The 16,697-nt window shown below is 35.3% G+C and overlaps 2 protein-coding genes across 2 annotated transcripts; one reads left to right on the plus strand and one right to left on the minus strand.

The window, feature by feature from the left end:
- Nucleotides 1–220: 220 nt before the first annotated feature.
- LOC113636476 (odorant receptor 131-2-like) lies at nucleotides 221–1,278 on the minus strand. Its single transcript, XM_027136616.2, has one exon. It carries the CDS (start codon nucleotides 1,276–1,278, stop codon nucleotides 307–309), a length of 972 nt encoding a protein of 323 aa, XP_026992417.1. The 3' UTR covers nucleotides 221–306.
- An 11,348-nt stretch (nucleotides 1,279–12,626) lies between these two features.
- Nucleotides 12,627–13,782, plus strand: or95a1 (odorant receptor, family 95, subfamily A, member 1). The gene has a single exon (XM_027137229.2). It carries the CDS (start codon nucleotides 12,703–12,705, stop codon nucleotides 13,669–13,671), a length of 969 nt encoding a protein of 322 aa, XP_026993030.1. The 5' UTR covers nucleotides 12,627–12,702; the 3' UTR covers nucleotides 13,672–13,782.
- The last annotated feature ends 2,915 nt before the right edge of the window (nucleotides 13,783–16,697 follow it).

Genomic DNA, 16,697 nt, shown 5'->3' on the forward strand with positions numbered 1-16,697 from the left:
ATAGAAAACTATTCTTTAGAGATAATAATCATGACCTTAAAGATGACAGGTCTAGAGCTAGGGTTTTGAATCACACTCATCTCAAGTATTTGTTTCACATTTTGAACGGAAATAAAATATTTTACTCAACTGATAGAAACAGCTAAACAGATTAATTGCATTTATGTATGTATGAGTTGGATGAAATCTACTTTACTAAATAATACAAAGGTGCATTCTCTCTGAAAATCAAATGATTACATGTTTACAAAGTAAATGGCTACGCAACTATGTAATGTATCCCAAGTAATGCTAATAATGCTTTACTTATTGCTTCTTATTGTTTTTTGACTGGGAGTCTACTTGAAATGAAACCTGACTCTGTCTACATCTGATGTAGCACAGCATGGTATTATAAAATGTTTCATCCCGTAACCCATATACAAGTGGACTGACTCCCTTAGCTATGATAGTAAACATTATGAAGTTGAAAAAGCGAACTGATAAATATATCTGAATATCTAGCTCCATGACTAATGCTTCAATATAGGGACAAATAATTTCAGTTGTACACAGTGTAAGCTGAAGCATATGCAATGAGATAGTGCGAAGTCCTTTGACTGCTGACTTCTTGTCAACAGAGGCTGCTCTGGCAGAGATCACAATCATTACATAGCAAAATAGCTCAACAAGTAAAACTATTATAAAATGAATGACATATAAAACACCTCTCATTAAACGGTGCCAGTTTTCTGGCATCATAATTTCATAATGACAGAAGGTGAGCTGAGACAGATATTCTTTCGAGGAAGTTGTGACAAGGATGAACATATCCACAAATGACTTTATGGAACCTATGATCCAAATGATAAAAATAGCTGTAAAGGTTCTGCTGACAGTAGAGATAGAACTATGTCTCAGAGGCATGCAAATGGCCACGTAACGTTCCACACACATTGCAGTGATAGTTAGTGGTGTGCATGTTGTAAGTGTCTCCATGAGCATACAAAATGGGACACAGAATGCCATGGGCATCAGCACATGACTGTATGAGAGAATTACTACAATATCTGTCAGCATAAGAAAAATCAAGTCCACAATTAGTGTATGGGCGAACAGTATGTAGCGTGTTTCAGTCCTGAAGGCTTGTTTTCTGGAGAAGGTTAGAAGCATGAGGATGTTGATATAAATGAATGGCCATATAAAGATTTGGGTTATGGCCATTGATACATTCAATCTTATTGATGCTGACTGGACAAGTTGTAAATGCTGACTGCTGTTGCACTCATCTGTACACATATCTACTAAAAAAAAAACATATTTCAACATTATTGTATTACAACTAAGACACAATTTAAACAAATGATAAAATAGTACAAATATAGAAATAATTATTATGACAGCATTAATATGTAGAAACTAGGTACAGATAATCTTTTTTTTTTTAAATGCATTACCTGCAGTTGCAATGGAGGTTTCCAGAATAATAGAAATTCTGGACAAAGACATATATATGATTTACCAGACTCATTTAAATATCCAATTACTGATATCATCAACATGTAAGAATACGTAACGAGGAGGTGGGGCAGGTAAAGGGCTTGAAGCAGGTGTGAAGCATTTGAATAAAAATTACCCCAAGAGCACAGCGATGACTCATCCAAGGTTCCAGAAAAGACCCCACAACAACATCCAAAGACCTGCAGGTCTCACTTGTCTCAGTGAGGGTCAGTGTTCATGACTCCACCATGAGAAAGAGCCTGGGCAAAAATGGCCTGCATGGCAGAGTTCCAAGACGAAAACCATACTCTGTGGACTGATGAAACAAAAGCTGAACTTTTTGGAGGGTGTGTGTCCCATTACATCTGGCATAAAAGTAATACTTCGAAAAAAACATCATACCAACAGTAAAATATGGTGGAGGTAGTGTGATAGTCTGGGGCTGTTTTGCTGCATCAGGACCTGGAAGACTTGCTGTGATAAATGGAACCTTGAATTCTTGCTTTCTACCACAAGATCCAAAATACACCAGCAAGTCCCCCTCTTTATGGCTGAAGAAAAACAAAATGAAGACTGTGGAGTGGCCTAGTCAAAGTCCTGGCCTTAATCCTATTGAGATGATGTGGCATGACCTTAAAAAGGTGGTTCATGCTCAAAAACACTCCAATGTGGCTGAATTACAATTCTGCAAATATGAGTGGACCAAAATTCATCCACAGGGCTGTAACTGACTCATTGCAAGTTATTGCAACCACTTGATTGCAGTTCTTGCTGCTAAGGGTGGGCCGAGTTATTAGGTTTAGGGTGCAAGCAACTGTTACACAGTCAGATTGTAAGGCACAATACACAATCTCATACAATTTAACCCTTACTAACCTCAGACTGCCCAAGGTATTTATCATTAGATCCTTCATGTATAACATTTTTGAGCACATGTGTTTAAGACCTTAATATTACCTGCGATGTCCTGCAACCTGGCTAAAGTTATACAACTAACAATCTTTCAAGCTATTTAAAGGACTAGATATGCAATTGCCTAATATGACTAATATGACTATCATGTTTACTGTTACAACCAGTACTCCTCTCTTTCATAAAAACAGTATTCATTGTAACAGTAAACATGATAATCCTAAAAGACCTGACTTTAAATATATAACGTTTGTGACATTGTAAGCATATGCTCCAGCAAGAATGAGACTTGGAAAAGACTTGGAAAAGACTACAAAATGCATATAGTAAATAGAAATAAAATAAATGATCCAAAATGTTATATAGTATTTATTCAAGTAGCTCTCAAATGTTTATTTTTTTTCTGCTAAAGGAGGCTCTACTAAATATTGATGAGATTTTTCTGTTGGGGTGCCCAAATTTATGTACCTGTCTAATTTCGTTTAGATGCATATTGCACATTTTCTGTTAATCCAATAAACCTCATTTCACTACTGAAATTTTACTGTGTCCTTCAGTTATTTGATAGATCAAAATGAAATTGCTGATCCAAACACCCAAATATTTATAAATGAAAATCTTGGAAATTGTCAGGGGTTCCTAGACTTTTGCATACGACTGTAGATAATAGTAGCATTTCCATACAGTATAGAGGAAATATTATTAATAAAAATCATTTAGATGTGTAACACAGTACAAAGTAATGCATTACTCCCAATATTGCATAAAACTACATTGTTCTATGACACAATAAACAAAAAAATTACTTAGTTTTAAATGGTTTGCTGGGGTTGGTTGTTGGCAATCCTGACTGATCTTTTTATTCAACACTGTCTGTATGTGTTCTCTGAGTGGTCGTCCCACTGTAGAGCCTTCAGTTTAGCTGGGATACAGCAGGTTAACCATACCATAAAATGTCAGAGGGTTTTCTATATTGCCCGTCATTTATGTCTACATGTGTAACATAGCTCCTGGGTTAAGTTGGGTCTCCTCAGCCTCCTCAAGTAGGACATCATCTCTAATGAGTATTTTATCATCTCTATGCTTTTTCTCTATTTAATGAGTTCTTTTGTTTTTTAGTTTTAAAGGTTAGGTGGTTCTCCACACATCATCTCAAGCAGGTTTCTCATCTTTTTCATCACTTTTCATTGAGTCTGATGACTATTGTGTTGTTTGCATACTTGATGATGCTGTTGGAGCTATGAATGGACACTAGTGATGAGCTGAGGGCTTTGGCTTAGAGGAATGGGCTGAGCACATATCCTTGTAGAACACTAGTGCTCAGAATCAAGGTGGAGAAGAAGTGCTAACTACTTTGATGGTCCAGGGCAGTTGTCAGGAAGTCCAGTTAGAAATGGAACATTTAGATGCAGATGGATGTATTGTTGGTATTAACTGTGTTGAACGTTGAACTGTAATAGAATAACAACATCCTTAAATGGGCAATAAAATATTGATTTTATTTAATCTCTTAAACATACTGTACGGGGCTTTACTCTTGTGATCTCTGTTCCAATGACCCAATAAGGTCAATGCCAATTTTTGCAATGCATAACACCTGTGAACAACAACTGTGAATGACAAGCCAATCTACAGTGCCGTGCAAAAGTATTCATACCCACTGAACTTTTTCACATTTTGACACGTTGCAACCACAAACAAAAATGTATTTTATTAGGATTTTATGTGATACACCAACACAACGTGGCACATTTGTGCAAGGAAAATGATAAATGGTGTCCAAATTTATTTTACAAATAAATATCTGAAAAGTGTGGCGTACATTTGTATTCAACCCCACTGAGTCAATACTTTGTAGAACCACCTTTCGCTGCAATTACAGCTGCAAGTCTTTTGAGGTATGTCTCTACCAGCATTGCACATCCAGAGAGTGAAATTTTTGCCCATTCTTCTTTGCAAAATAGCCCAAGCTCAGTCAGATTGGATGGCGAGCGTCTGTGAACAGCGATTTTCAAGTCTCACCACAGATTCTCATTTGGATTTAGGTCTGGACTTTGACTGGGCCATTCTATCACATGAATATGCTTTGATCTAAACCACTCCATTGTAGCTCTTGCTGTATGTTTAGGGTCATTGTCTTGTTGGAAGGTGAACCTGCACCCCAGTCTCAAGTCTTTTGCAGACTCCAACAGGTTTTCATCAAAGATTGCCCTGAAGTTGGCTCCATCTATCTTCTTATCAACTCTGACCAGCTTCCCTGTCCCTGCTGAAGAAAAGCATCCCCGCAACATGATGCTGCCACCACCATATTTCATGGTGGGGATGGTGTGTTCAGGGTGATGTGCAGTTTAGGTTTCCACCACACATAACTTTTTGAATTTTGGCCAAAAAGTTACATTTTAGTCTCATCTGACCAGAGCACCTTCTTCCACATGCTTGCTTGGCTAGGGATGGCTTGTCACAAACTGCAAACGGGGTTTCTTAAGGCTTTCTTTCAACAATGGTTCCATAAAGACCAGATTTGTGGAGTGCACGGCTAAGCGTTTCCTGTGGACAGATTCTCCCACCTGAGCTGTGGATCTCTGCAGCTCCTCCAGAGTTACCATGGGCCTCGTGGCTGCTTTTCTGATTAATGCTCTCCTTGCACGGCCTGTCAGTTTAGGTGGACAGCCATGTCTTTGTAGGCTTGCAGTTGTGCCATACTCTGTCCATTTCTGGATGTTGGATTGTGCAGTGCTCTGTGAGATGTTCAAGGCTTAGGATATTAATTTATAACCTAACCCTGCTTTAAACTTCTCCACAACTTTATCCCTGACCTGTCTGGTGTGTTCTTTGTTCTTCATGATGCTGTTTGTTAATTAATGTTCTTTAACACACTTCTGAAGAAAACAAAACAACAAATCCGAAAACACAACTACAATTCAGACAACCCGGAAAAGGAAGGTATAGATTGCGAATGGAACACTTTCCGATCATTGGACAAGACACCTGTCACTCAAGGCATATATGAAGTTCAACAGTCTGCCACAGGGAAAAGTTGGAATGGATGGATGGAATGGATTACTGTGGATTAATTTTGTTATTTTCTTATATTTAAATGGAGAACTTTACACATTACACAAAAGATTCCATACCTGTATATCTTGAGTGACAGGTGTCTCGTCCGATGATCGGTAATTTTCCATTCACTAACGATACCTACCGTTTCCGGGTGTTTTCGGATTTGTTAATTTGTTTTCGGATTTGTTAATTTGTTTTCGGATTTGTTAATTTGTTTTCGGATTTGTTAATTTGTTTTCGGATTTGTAATGTGTTTTGCACTTCACAGAACAGCTGTATTTATACTGAGATTAAATTATACACAGGTGCACTCTATTTACTAATTAGGTGACTTCTGAAGGCAGTTGGTTTCACTGGATTTTAGTTAGGGGTATCAGAGTAAAGGGGGCTGAATACAAATGCACACAACACTTTTCAGATATTTATTTGTAAAAAAAAAAAAAAAAAATTGGACACCATTTTTAATTTTCCTTCCGCTTCACAATTATGTGGCACTTTCTTTCGGTCTATTTCATAAAATCCCAATAAAATAAGTTTTTCTTTGTGGTTGTAACATGTCAATATGTGGAAAGGTTCAGTGGGTATGAATACTTTGCAAGGCACTGTAAATCCAACATGTTTAGTATTGTAATCTACATAATACATATTATTTTAAAGACATGAATCAAGGGTTTTGATCTGAACTGTAAACATTTAATAAAATACATATAATGCTACCATAAATTCTGATGTATATATTTTTTTAATTAAATAAAAATAAAAATGAAAAATTCCCATGCAGACATGATCAAATCACACAATTAAATTATTTCTGAGTGAAATGTATTTGATGCAGTCAGAATAATAAAAAAATTCATTCATACTTATTATATCAAGGTATACTATATTTTTACATAAAATAAATGTTATTTTATTTAATCATGTTTATTTTTTAAATCATATTTTAAATGCATTTAAATAATTACAATATCAAAATCAGTATTAAAACTAGAACCATAAATATTATAAAACTGAATGATCTGGGGACCAATATGGCATCACCGTGTTGACAGATTTGATCATTATATGTGTGGAGACGTCTCCCTGTAGTCTAATCGGAGCCAAAAGTCATTAACAGATCATTTGTTTTCATTTTGCTTCAGTTTAATTACCAAGGGATGCAGATGTTGATGAACTGGGTCTCATGAGTCCCTCAGCAACATTTTCCATTTTGCTTGAATTAATGAATATGTTTAATAATTTAGCACCTGCTTGTCTTTCACAACCCATAATTAGTCACATAGGATTTAAAAAAAAGTGTTGATCTTATTTAACTAGGAGCTATGATACAAGTTTTACCTTTAAGGCCTAAGAATGTGAAAATGTTAAATATCAACTTTCTTATGTAAGTAGATTTGATTATATTGAGGCTATTCTGGCTTCAGTGCCCATCACTAAGTTCAATGCACTAGAAAACTGATTACTGCATGCAACCTAGCTTGCTATTCATATCAGTGACGCATGACTGAAAGTGAATGAAGATAAAGTGTCTTTTTTGTTTGCCATACAGAACAAATACTTAACCGTACCCCAAAAGTTTCAGTTAATAATTAAAAAACATTTGTTCAAGTAACTTCAGAATCACATCAATGGTCATACGTGGTCTATTCATTCTCTGAATATAATAATAGTTATTTCTATAGCACTGTTCCTGTATCAGAAATGTCTTACTGTACACTGAACATCATCAAACCTCATCAACACAGGCGAACCCAAATTGGAAAGACTATAGTCTTATAAGACTGGAAAAACACAGGTGATATGTATTAATCTTCAGCTGTTCTTGAAAGTTTTTGTCAAATCCACAGAATCTGATCAATTTGTCAGATTTGGATCACTTTACAGTGAGACATTTCCACTTGTCTGATTATGTAAATATTTAGCATATATATGTGCATATGCAAGGACAAAATGGGGCAACTCCTTCTATTTGTGTGTTCCAGATTCCATCAAACTAAAATAAGGCAATCAAAGATTGGGCACATTGCAGGTAACAAATTGCGCTAGTATCAGAGAAACAAATCTTTAATTATAAACCTGAGTAAGTATAACATCTCTCTCTCTCTCTCTCTCTCTCTCTCTCTCTCTCTCTCTCTCTCTCTCTCTCTCTCTCTCTCTCTCTCTCTCTCTCTCTCTCTGTGTGTGCGTGCGTGTGTGTGTGTGTGTGTGAGAGAGAGAGAGAGAGAGAGAGAGAGAGAGTGTGTGTGTGTGTGTGTGTGTGTGTGTGTGTGTGTGTGTGTGAGAGAGAGAGAGAGAGAGAGAGAGAGAGAGAGAGAGAGAGAGAAAGTGTGTGTGCTTGTGTGTGTGTGGACAATAAGTCTATTCTTAAATTCGAGGTGTTTAATAAAAAAAATGCATTATCCCTTTAAGAAAACAGCAACAGTCTTTACATAGTCCATTTATTTTCACAGGCTCAAAAGTATTTGGACAAACTAACATAATTATAAATATTACCTTGTAACAAATATCTGTTCTGTGAAGTTTTTTTGGTTTTGCAGCATTTGACTGAACCTGAGCAGAATGTATAACAGCTATATACACTTCAGGATTTAATCGGCTACTTCTATCAGCAGTAACGTCATCAATACACAGCAGTGACCCCATATCTATGACATAACACTGCCTCCACCATGTTTGACAGATGATGTGGTATGTTTTGGATCATTAGGCCTTCCTTTCATACTCTAAACTCTTTTCTTCCCATTATTCTGTTACATATTAATCTTGGATTCATCTGTCCAAAGAATCTTCTTTTTTTCTTCCTTTTTCCTTTATTTAAATGTTTTATAGCCTAAGTCTGATCTGGCCTATCAAATTCTTATTTCTTGAGTGTTCCCAATGGTTTGCATCTTGAGGTAAAACTGCTGTACTTACATTCATCAAGGCATCTCTTGATTGTAGACTTTGACAATGGTACCCCAACCTCCTGCAGAGTGTCATTGATTTGTTCTTGGCTAGATGTTGTGAACGACTCATGTTGTGACTAGTTAGGTACAGCTCATTCGATTCCTATAACATGTGTTTAAAGAACCTGAAGCAGTGAGGTATCTACTTAAACATGTTATCCATAATAAAATATATTTTTACTGTTAAGCCAGCAAAATGATTTGTTTTTAAAACTGTAGAACACCGAAGATTGATCTGAGTTACAGTATCTGCTTTACATAATCTTTCACTACTGTATAGTGCACACATTTAATGAAACATACAGCTGCACCTACTGTCTCTGTTGAGAACAATACATTTCCACCTGGTCAGAGCTATCTGGAGTTCACAACAAATATAGAGTGGTTTGGTGAATCTGAACAATTTGTCAGATTTGGCTAATTTAACAGTGAAAGTTTTCCATTTGTCTGATTTTGAAATTCTGTATGTATATGTGTACATACAAGAAGAAAGAGTGACAACCCCCTGAACCCCCAACTGCCCGAGGAGCAGTTGGGGGGTTTGGTGCCTTGCTTAAGGGCACCTCAGTCGTGCGAGACTCGAACCCACAACCTTAGGATTACGAGTCAGACTCTCTAACCATTAGGCCACGAGCAGTGTACAAAGATGTAGCAGATATTCACATGAACACTGTGTGATGGTTAAGTACATTACATGTAACAAGTACTAGTTTGTCAGAAGGTAATAAATCTAATTACAGGTAAGTTTGTCTATTGCCAAATTGGGGGCGAACTAAGGTAAGAAAGCACAGCCAGTGTGTATCCAGTGAGATGGACTAATTTTAAGCTTTATGGCATCAAAGGGGGTATCTGTAAGAGTCTGCTGGACATGTGGGTTTTAATCTCAATCCAAACACCTTAGTTTCCTCACTCTAACTCCCAGGCCTTGTTTTTACACTGCACTGACTGGCAGGCAATAAAACATAATGGGTTGCATAATCTTTATTTAACTATTCTTTATAAATTAAAATCTATAAAATTTTACTATTTAACTTACATATAACATAAGTTATATATACATATAATTAATTCAATTAATTTTTTTTAATTGTACAATGATTAAATTAAAGATGTATTAAAAATGAGAGTGTCAGATAAAATTCCAGAATAAGAATGGTTCAAAAAAGCTATTGGTCATTTTGAAATAACTTTACTAAACAATTTTTTTTATTGTAAATTGTAAAAGTGAATATAAAATGAAAATATTATGAGATGCAAATTATTGAACAACAATTTATTTTTTAAGGAACTCAGCTTAATTTATACTCATAGATGAAAACTATATATAGACAGAAAATTAAACTGATATTTGCAAAGTGTGGAGCTAGTAACCAAAGTCTAAAAAATATCTGCTGGTTAAAATCTGCTGAATCGAGTTAGGTGGAAACAGATGATTCACTGTGGCGACCCCTAAAGGGAAAAGCTGAAAGTAGAAGTAGAAGTATTTTTTATACACATGCCTGTGGTACCTTCAACTGGCAAGAATTAGTTCCTACGGTGGAACTGCAAATAATATCTTTCCGAGATCTTGGCCGAGTTGCTTGGATTTCCCCATGGTTAAAAGAGCACTGAATCTAATATGTGCACTCCCAATTAACTCAGTTATCAAATCTAGCCAATCAGAGGCTTCTAAATGACATTACATCAATTTCTAAGTTTAAAGAGAAATTAATATTATATTATAGAGTTGTATGGAAACCAAATTAAAGCTAAAATAAAATAATAAAATAATCAATGTGTAACTGGTTGTTTAAAATTACCATTGATGTGAACTCAGTTATAAAAAAAACTGAGATTGAATATCTTTATCATAAACATATATAACGTTCGTCCTTAGCTTTATAATATTTTTATTTGGGCAGCATGTTTGTATAGTAGATAGCATTGCTATGCAGTGTGAGTTGTGCATGTTTCCTCTTATCCCTGTGGTTTCTTTAGGATTCTCCATTTTCCTTCCACATCTGGTTTCATTCTACTCTAATATAGGGCCTTAGTGTGCAAATATGTTGCCCTGTAATGAACACACATTATGTCCAGGATTTTATATGGCAGTACTTTATATCCTTTTATATACCACTGTAAAGCATTCAGCAGAAGGAAGTGCTTTGTAGTATCTATAAAAAAAACATCCCATTCCCCTACTATTAGCATAATATGCTATTTATTATGGGAGAATAACGAATCAAATACAGTTTTTATTCATTGTTATAATCAAAAAGTAATAACCTAGGACCACAGACATGAACATAATGAATTTTCTGTGGACAAACATTACATCAGCATGTTTACCAAATAAAGACATGATCAAGTAATTAGAGTTATGGGGTTTTCTCCCTCCGGCCTAATCAGGGCCAAAAGCCTTTCTTTCCTTTTTGGTTCAGTTTAATTACCAAAAGAAGCAGATAGGGAATTAGGTCTCTTATGACCAAGTGGCCTATGGCTACATTTATACATCAGTGGCTTTCCCAAATAGCATGTAATAAAATATTACTAAAGAATGTGTTTAATAATTCAGAATCTGCTTGTCTTTCACAACACTTAATTAACCACATAGGATTTAAGGACAATGTTGATTAACAAACAAGTGCCATTGTGCTACATGCTCTGTCTGATATTTATTCTGTCTGATGATGTATATTTATTTAATATCAGCCATTATTCTGGTAGAAATGTCCATCATGATTGTCAATGCAATGCAACAAAAAAAGTGATTATTGTGTACAACATGCTACTGTACACACATCAGCTGGCATATAACAGTAATGAAGAAGAGTTTTATAATTCAATCAACCATAAGAACAAATAAATGAGCCACAAAATAACAAATAGCATTTAACCAAAATCCAGAAGTTTCTATAAATAAATAAATAAATAAATAAATAAATAAATAAATAAATAAATAAATAAATAAATAAATAAATAAAAAAAACTCCACAAATATTTCAGTAACAGATAATTCATGATTAATTTACAATAAAAAGACAAAAATGAGTTTGACCTGGTCACTGTTCAGTCAAGCATTAAACAAATATTTCGTTTCTAAAATGTATTAATGTCCCTCAGACATGCATGCTCCAAGAAGCCAATAGTTCAAATCAAATCATAGAGGGTATGATATGCAGTGAAATGATTTATGCAACTGTCCGGTATAAGAATCAAAAAATAAATATATATATAAAAAAAAGTATAATAAAGCAAAAAATAAAATAAGAATAAAAATAATAAAAAATTATAAACTATATAAGAAAACTTATATAAGAAAACTATATAAAAAACTGTATAACAAATATGAAAATATAGATAATGTATATACATATACATATACATAAATATACATATACATACATGTGTATGGTTATTAAAGATTGTCCTTAAATTGTCCAGGTGCAGTATGGTGTGTAAATAGTGTATGGAGTGTATAAAGTGTATACATAGTTACTACATCATTTGATGCAAGAAATTGTCAGTTTCAGTGACAGTGTGGTACAGATTTTAAATACATTTACTATCAGAATACCTCAAGTAAGAGGTTTTGTTATTATCATTAAATATAAAATTCTTAATTAGTGACAGCACTCTAATATAAATAATATCTGTTTATTTCACAACACATGCATACACAGTGTAAAAATACACTTAAGTATCTTAATTATCTTAATTAACTTTTATTACATATGTTAGTGACCAAACAAAAACTGCACTTTTCAACCTGGAAAAGTAAAATATTAATGGAAGTGTAAATGCTGTTAAGTTTAAAAGCAGCGTATAATGACATAGTAATGCAAACCCCTAAGGACCAATCCTCTTCCTCACATGATAAAGATGAAATGTATAAAACTTGGCTCCCCTTCTCAAACTATCCTTTAATTGCTCTACTAGCAGAGACTTTGGTGAGTATTTAAGCATGCAATTTTAAAATAATTTTTAATATTTTATGACATCGAACGTGCCACATGCAGGTTTTATATTCAGTTTTTGACCAATTCATTTCATCTTTCAATTTTTTCCAGCTGTATCAATGCCATGAACTGATGATAAATGTAAATGTTTCTTTGTTTTCCTATAAAACAAGAAGTACAAGGAAAGGAAGAAAGAAACTAATGCTGTTTGTTTTGTTATTCCAGATCTAATGCACCTCAGCACTTTATTTGTCAAGCGCTTTTAATATGTTTATCCAATCCAAAGTTTATCCATTTAAGTTTAAAATAAATTGTATTCCAGCATTTTTTCCATTTTGCATTTTAGGCTGTGCAAAGTTCTTGACATTATGCAAAATCTGACCGAATCCCTAGACAATGCCACATCCAACAACAGCACATCCATCATAGTAAAGGTGTGTGTGGTGATCCCACTGTTCTGTGTCTTTCTCTACTGCATCCTGCTAATGCTGCATACATTTGCCTCACACCGGCAATTCTTCGACAGCTCACGCTACATTCTGTTTGCCTACATGCTGGTTAATGACACGCTGCAGTTACTTACTTCTGTGCTGCTCTTTCTATTTGTCATGGGCAATGTGAAGTTGGCCATCATCTACTGTGCACCACTGCTCTTTGTCTCTGTTGCCACCTTTCAGAATGGCCCACTAATCTTAGCTGCCATGTCATTAGAACGTTATGTGGCGATCTTCTACCCGCTGCGCAGACCCATCTCCTGGAGGCCGGAAAGAATTTGGGTGATTGCTTTGAGTTTGTGGATCATCAGCTGTATCCCTCCTACGGTGGACTTCATCCTGATGCGCCCCAATGTGGGCTGGGATGTCTTCACCACCCCGCTGGTCTGCAAAAACGGGGTACTCAATAACTTGCCCATTCAGACTCTCTTCAAAGTGGCTGTGAATGTACTCTTCTTTGCTGCAGTGGCTGCTATTATTTTTTTTACATACATTCGAATCCTTTTGGAGACTCGAAAGATGCGTCAGGACCGGGCCTCTGTAACCAAAGCCCTACACACCGTGGTATTGCATGGATTCCAGTTGGTTCTCAGCATGATGGTCTTCACGTTCCCCATCACTGAAACCCTGATTATGTTGAACATCAGATGGATGCTGGAACATATTCAGTTTTTCAACTACTTCTGCTTTGTGTTGCTGCCACGCTTTCTCAGCCCACTCATTTATGGCCTCAGAGATGAGAGCCTGAGGTGCTACATGAAAAAAGCCATGCCTTGCTGTAGGGCTCGTATTGGGCCACTTAAAATTTCAAAATATACTGGGTCACATAAAATTCCAAAATAAGCATTAAATGCATAGGACAGCAACCAAGAACTACTGTAATTGTCATTTTCATGCGTTTTCATTAGTCTTGAAAGATATTTAAAACCAATTTAAGGTCTTAAAAGACACATATATAACCAATATGCATAATAATTTGATAAGGAATGGAGTATCATTTAGCTTAAAATCCAACTGTGTATACTTAGAAAAATGCCAAAATTTGAATGTTAAATGTATAAAGTTACCATCATCCAACAAATTATTAATGCTGCCCTCAAGAACGCAATAATAGATTCTTAAGAAATTTCTATATGGCCACGTGTGTGGATGGTTTTTATGTCATTACAGAAATGTATGCAACAACATAGACATTGTTTGAAATAACAAGCATGGCATTAAAAAAATCCTCTGTATATAAAGTGCTTTTCTTAATTACCTGTTTAAAACATACTATAATATTTCCTCATATGATTCATGTCCTTTCTATAGACAAAGAATGAGCAGTGACTCACTTGATAGACTACAGCACACTTTGCTATATATTGTTCTTAGCTATAATGCAATTAACTGTAATTAATGCATGTACATTTTTTTAATAATCTTATACTATTCACATTTTATCTAATATAACAAAATTAACACTTATGTCTTAATGTAATGTAATTACTGCCTAATCACTCATTTCTATCTATCTGGAAAGAGGGCTGATGATACAGCAGTCTCTTGATCGCTTTCCGTTATTAAATGGTTTTCATTATTATACATTTAACATTAATCTTGATTGAAATATATTACAGAAGCAGTGAGAGTGATTGATTTTAATGTGACCGCCAGACGGTGTATTAAAAAATACAGATCACCAGTTTGTGAAATACACAGACCAGCCTGGCACCAACAACAACAACCAGAATATAACTTTGAATAAAAGCCACATTTCTGATATTTGATGTAAGCATTAACTAAAGTTTGTATATAACACAGTGTTCACTTCTACACTGTGAGACGTTACAAGATGATTACAATTACAAACATAAGTTATCCTGCTTCCTTGAAAATGTGTGTTTTTAATTTTTTTTGTAACCTTTAATATCTTAATGAATATTTATATATACTGTAGCTAAAGGAGGAATGCAATTCTCAATACTTAGCAATTACTGCTTATAGAAACTGTGTGTGACTGGGTGTCCATAAACCTTTGGCCAAATGTTTTATGGATAAATTACATTTACATTGGGGTCTGTGGCATTTTATTTTTAGTCCTATATGAATTTGTGTGATTGTAAAAGATGAGGTGACATCATAAGTAGTTTTGAGCACCATTTCTGTTAATGGTTTAATAGAGTAAGGTTTAACATGACAAGAAGGACAAATAGTATAGGTGCAACTGTTAAGCATGAATACAGTATGCTTTGTACAGCCTGTGAACTAACAATAACATCCTTAGTGAGGCAAGTCTTAGCAGAGAGACAGGTAGACTGTACAGAGCAGGGTTCACTGTACCTACAGAGTTAGAGTCTAACGTTAGAGTCAAGGTTAGGTAGACTGTACAGGGACACCTGCAGCTGATGTCTGAGAGAATCCACTTGAGGCACATTCATAAAGGTTTTGAGAAGATCAGGTTGACCCCAGGTCAAAGCTAACTATGTAATTCAAAATGAATTAGCTATAAGTTTAGAATAATTAACAGGGATTATGGGTGGTGAGTGATTTTATATATTTTTGTATTTTAAAGTTGAATTATAATAGGAAATGTAGAATTTAAAGGTTGTGTCTGGGAAATGCCCAAACTTCCAAGAAAGAAACAGCAGGTAGACAGTTTCAACACTAAGGATAATAAGGACGGTGAAAAGAAATATAAGTACAGTACATGAAAGCAGTGGTTTGTGGGGTTGATGTGGGGAATGTTCTTTGTGAGCATCTCATAACTTGTGGTCAAATTTTAAATTGGTGTCAAATATCACCCCCGGGTGTCATTTGGGTGACACTTAACAGGGAATAATGTAAATGTAAATAATGTCATTTCTACAACAGTTTATAATAGTGCAACTGAGAGCTCTTGAGGAACTAATCAGCACAAACTCTGAGTTTGCCATGGACCCAACACTAATTCCTTCTTGTCAAAGCCTTCAAATGATTGCTGATAAGGACCAGACCATACAGATGACTGATGCAACGAAGGCATGACAGTCTCCATGTGGCCCCATCCACAACATTCCCATGAGACACTGTCTGACCATGCAGATCAATCCCTACAGGGGGCCCATCAGGAGACGAGACTCCAACCAAGAGATTGAAGAAGTAGCTCCGTAAGAGACAATCAGACTAGAAACTCTCTGGGAGCTTGGGAATGGCATATATATATATATATATATATATATATATATATATATATATATATATATATATATATATATATATATAATGCAATAAACCACTTTAGCTCTCCAGGACACAGCTACCACCTCCTCATCCATTTGCGGCAATGAGGTCGGAGAAATGGATGAGTCGAGTTCATCTGCAGCTTCCGATGGTGTCAAAAGCACAAATAAACCCACTGAAAGATGCAGCAATTCTGAATGATTTAAACAGGGCGAAACAATTTTCTTAAATATATGGTATTAAAACTATAGACATGAGAGAATAAAGCATTAAAGAAAACCAGAATGACTAGCAAATTACCGTATCTCAACATTGTTTCACACATACTGTACCTCCTTATATGTCTATAATCATGGGGAGAACAACCCCCCACCTCAACTGCCTGTTGAGATAGATGGAGCCTACCTGGTCCGTGCCATTATTGATTCCCGGCAAAGGACCTACAATACCCTGTTGACTGGAAAGGATAAGGCCTGAGTGGTTCTGAGTCTTCAGGGTCACGAGTTCAACTCCAAGCTTTTCTGACATTTAACACGCCATCTTCATTTAACACGCAAATGGATCAAACTCCTCCTTTTTTACAGGTTCCTTAAAATAAATTGCACATTTAGATAAAATTGAAAATAAAGCTATGAAACTATGAACATAAATATGGCAATATAAAAAAT

The sequence above is a fragment of the Tachysurus fulvidraco genome, chromosome 11, assembly GCF_022655615.1.
Source record: "Tachysurus fulvidraco isolate hzauxx_2018 chromosome 11, HZAU_PFXX_2.0, whole genome shotgun sequence".
In the NCBI taxonomy this organism is placed as follows: Eukaryota; Metazoa; Chordata; class Actinopteri; order Siluriformes; family Bagridae; genus Tachysurus; species Tachysurus fulvidraco.

Coding starts and splice junctions, on each gene's coding strand:
- LOC113636476 (XM_027136616.2), bottom strand. CDS start 1,278: ATGTGTACAGATGAGTGCAACAGCAGTCAGCATTTACAACTTGTCCAG.
- or95a1 (XM_027137229.2), top strand. CDS start 12,703: ATGCAAAATCTGACCGAATCCCTAGACAATGCCACATCCAACAACAGC.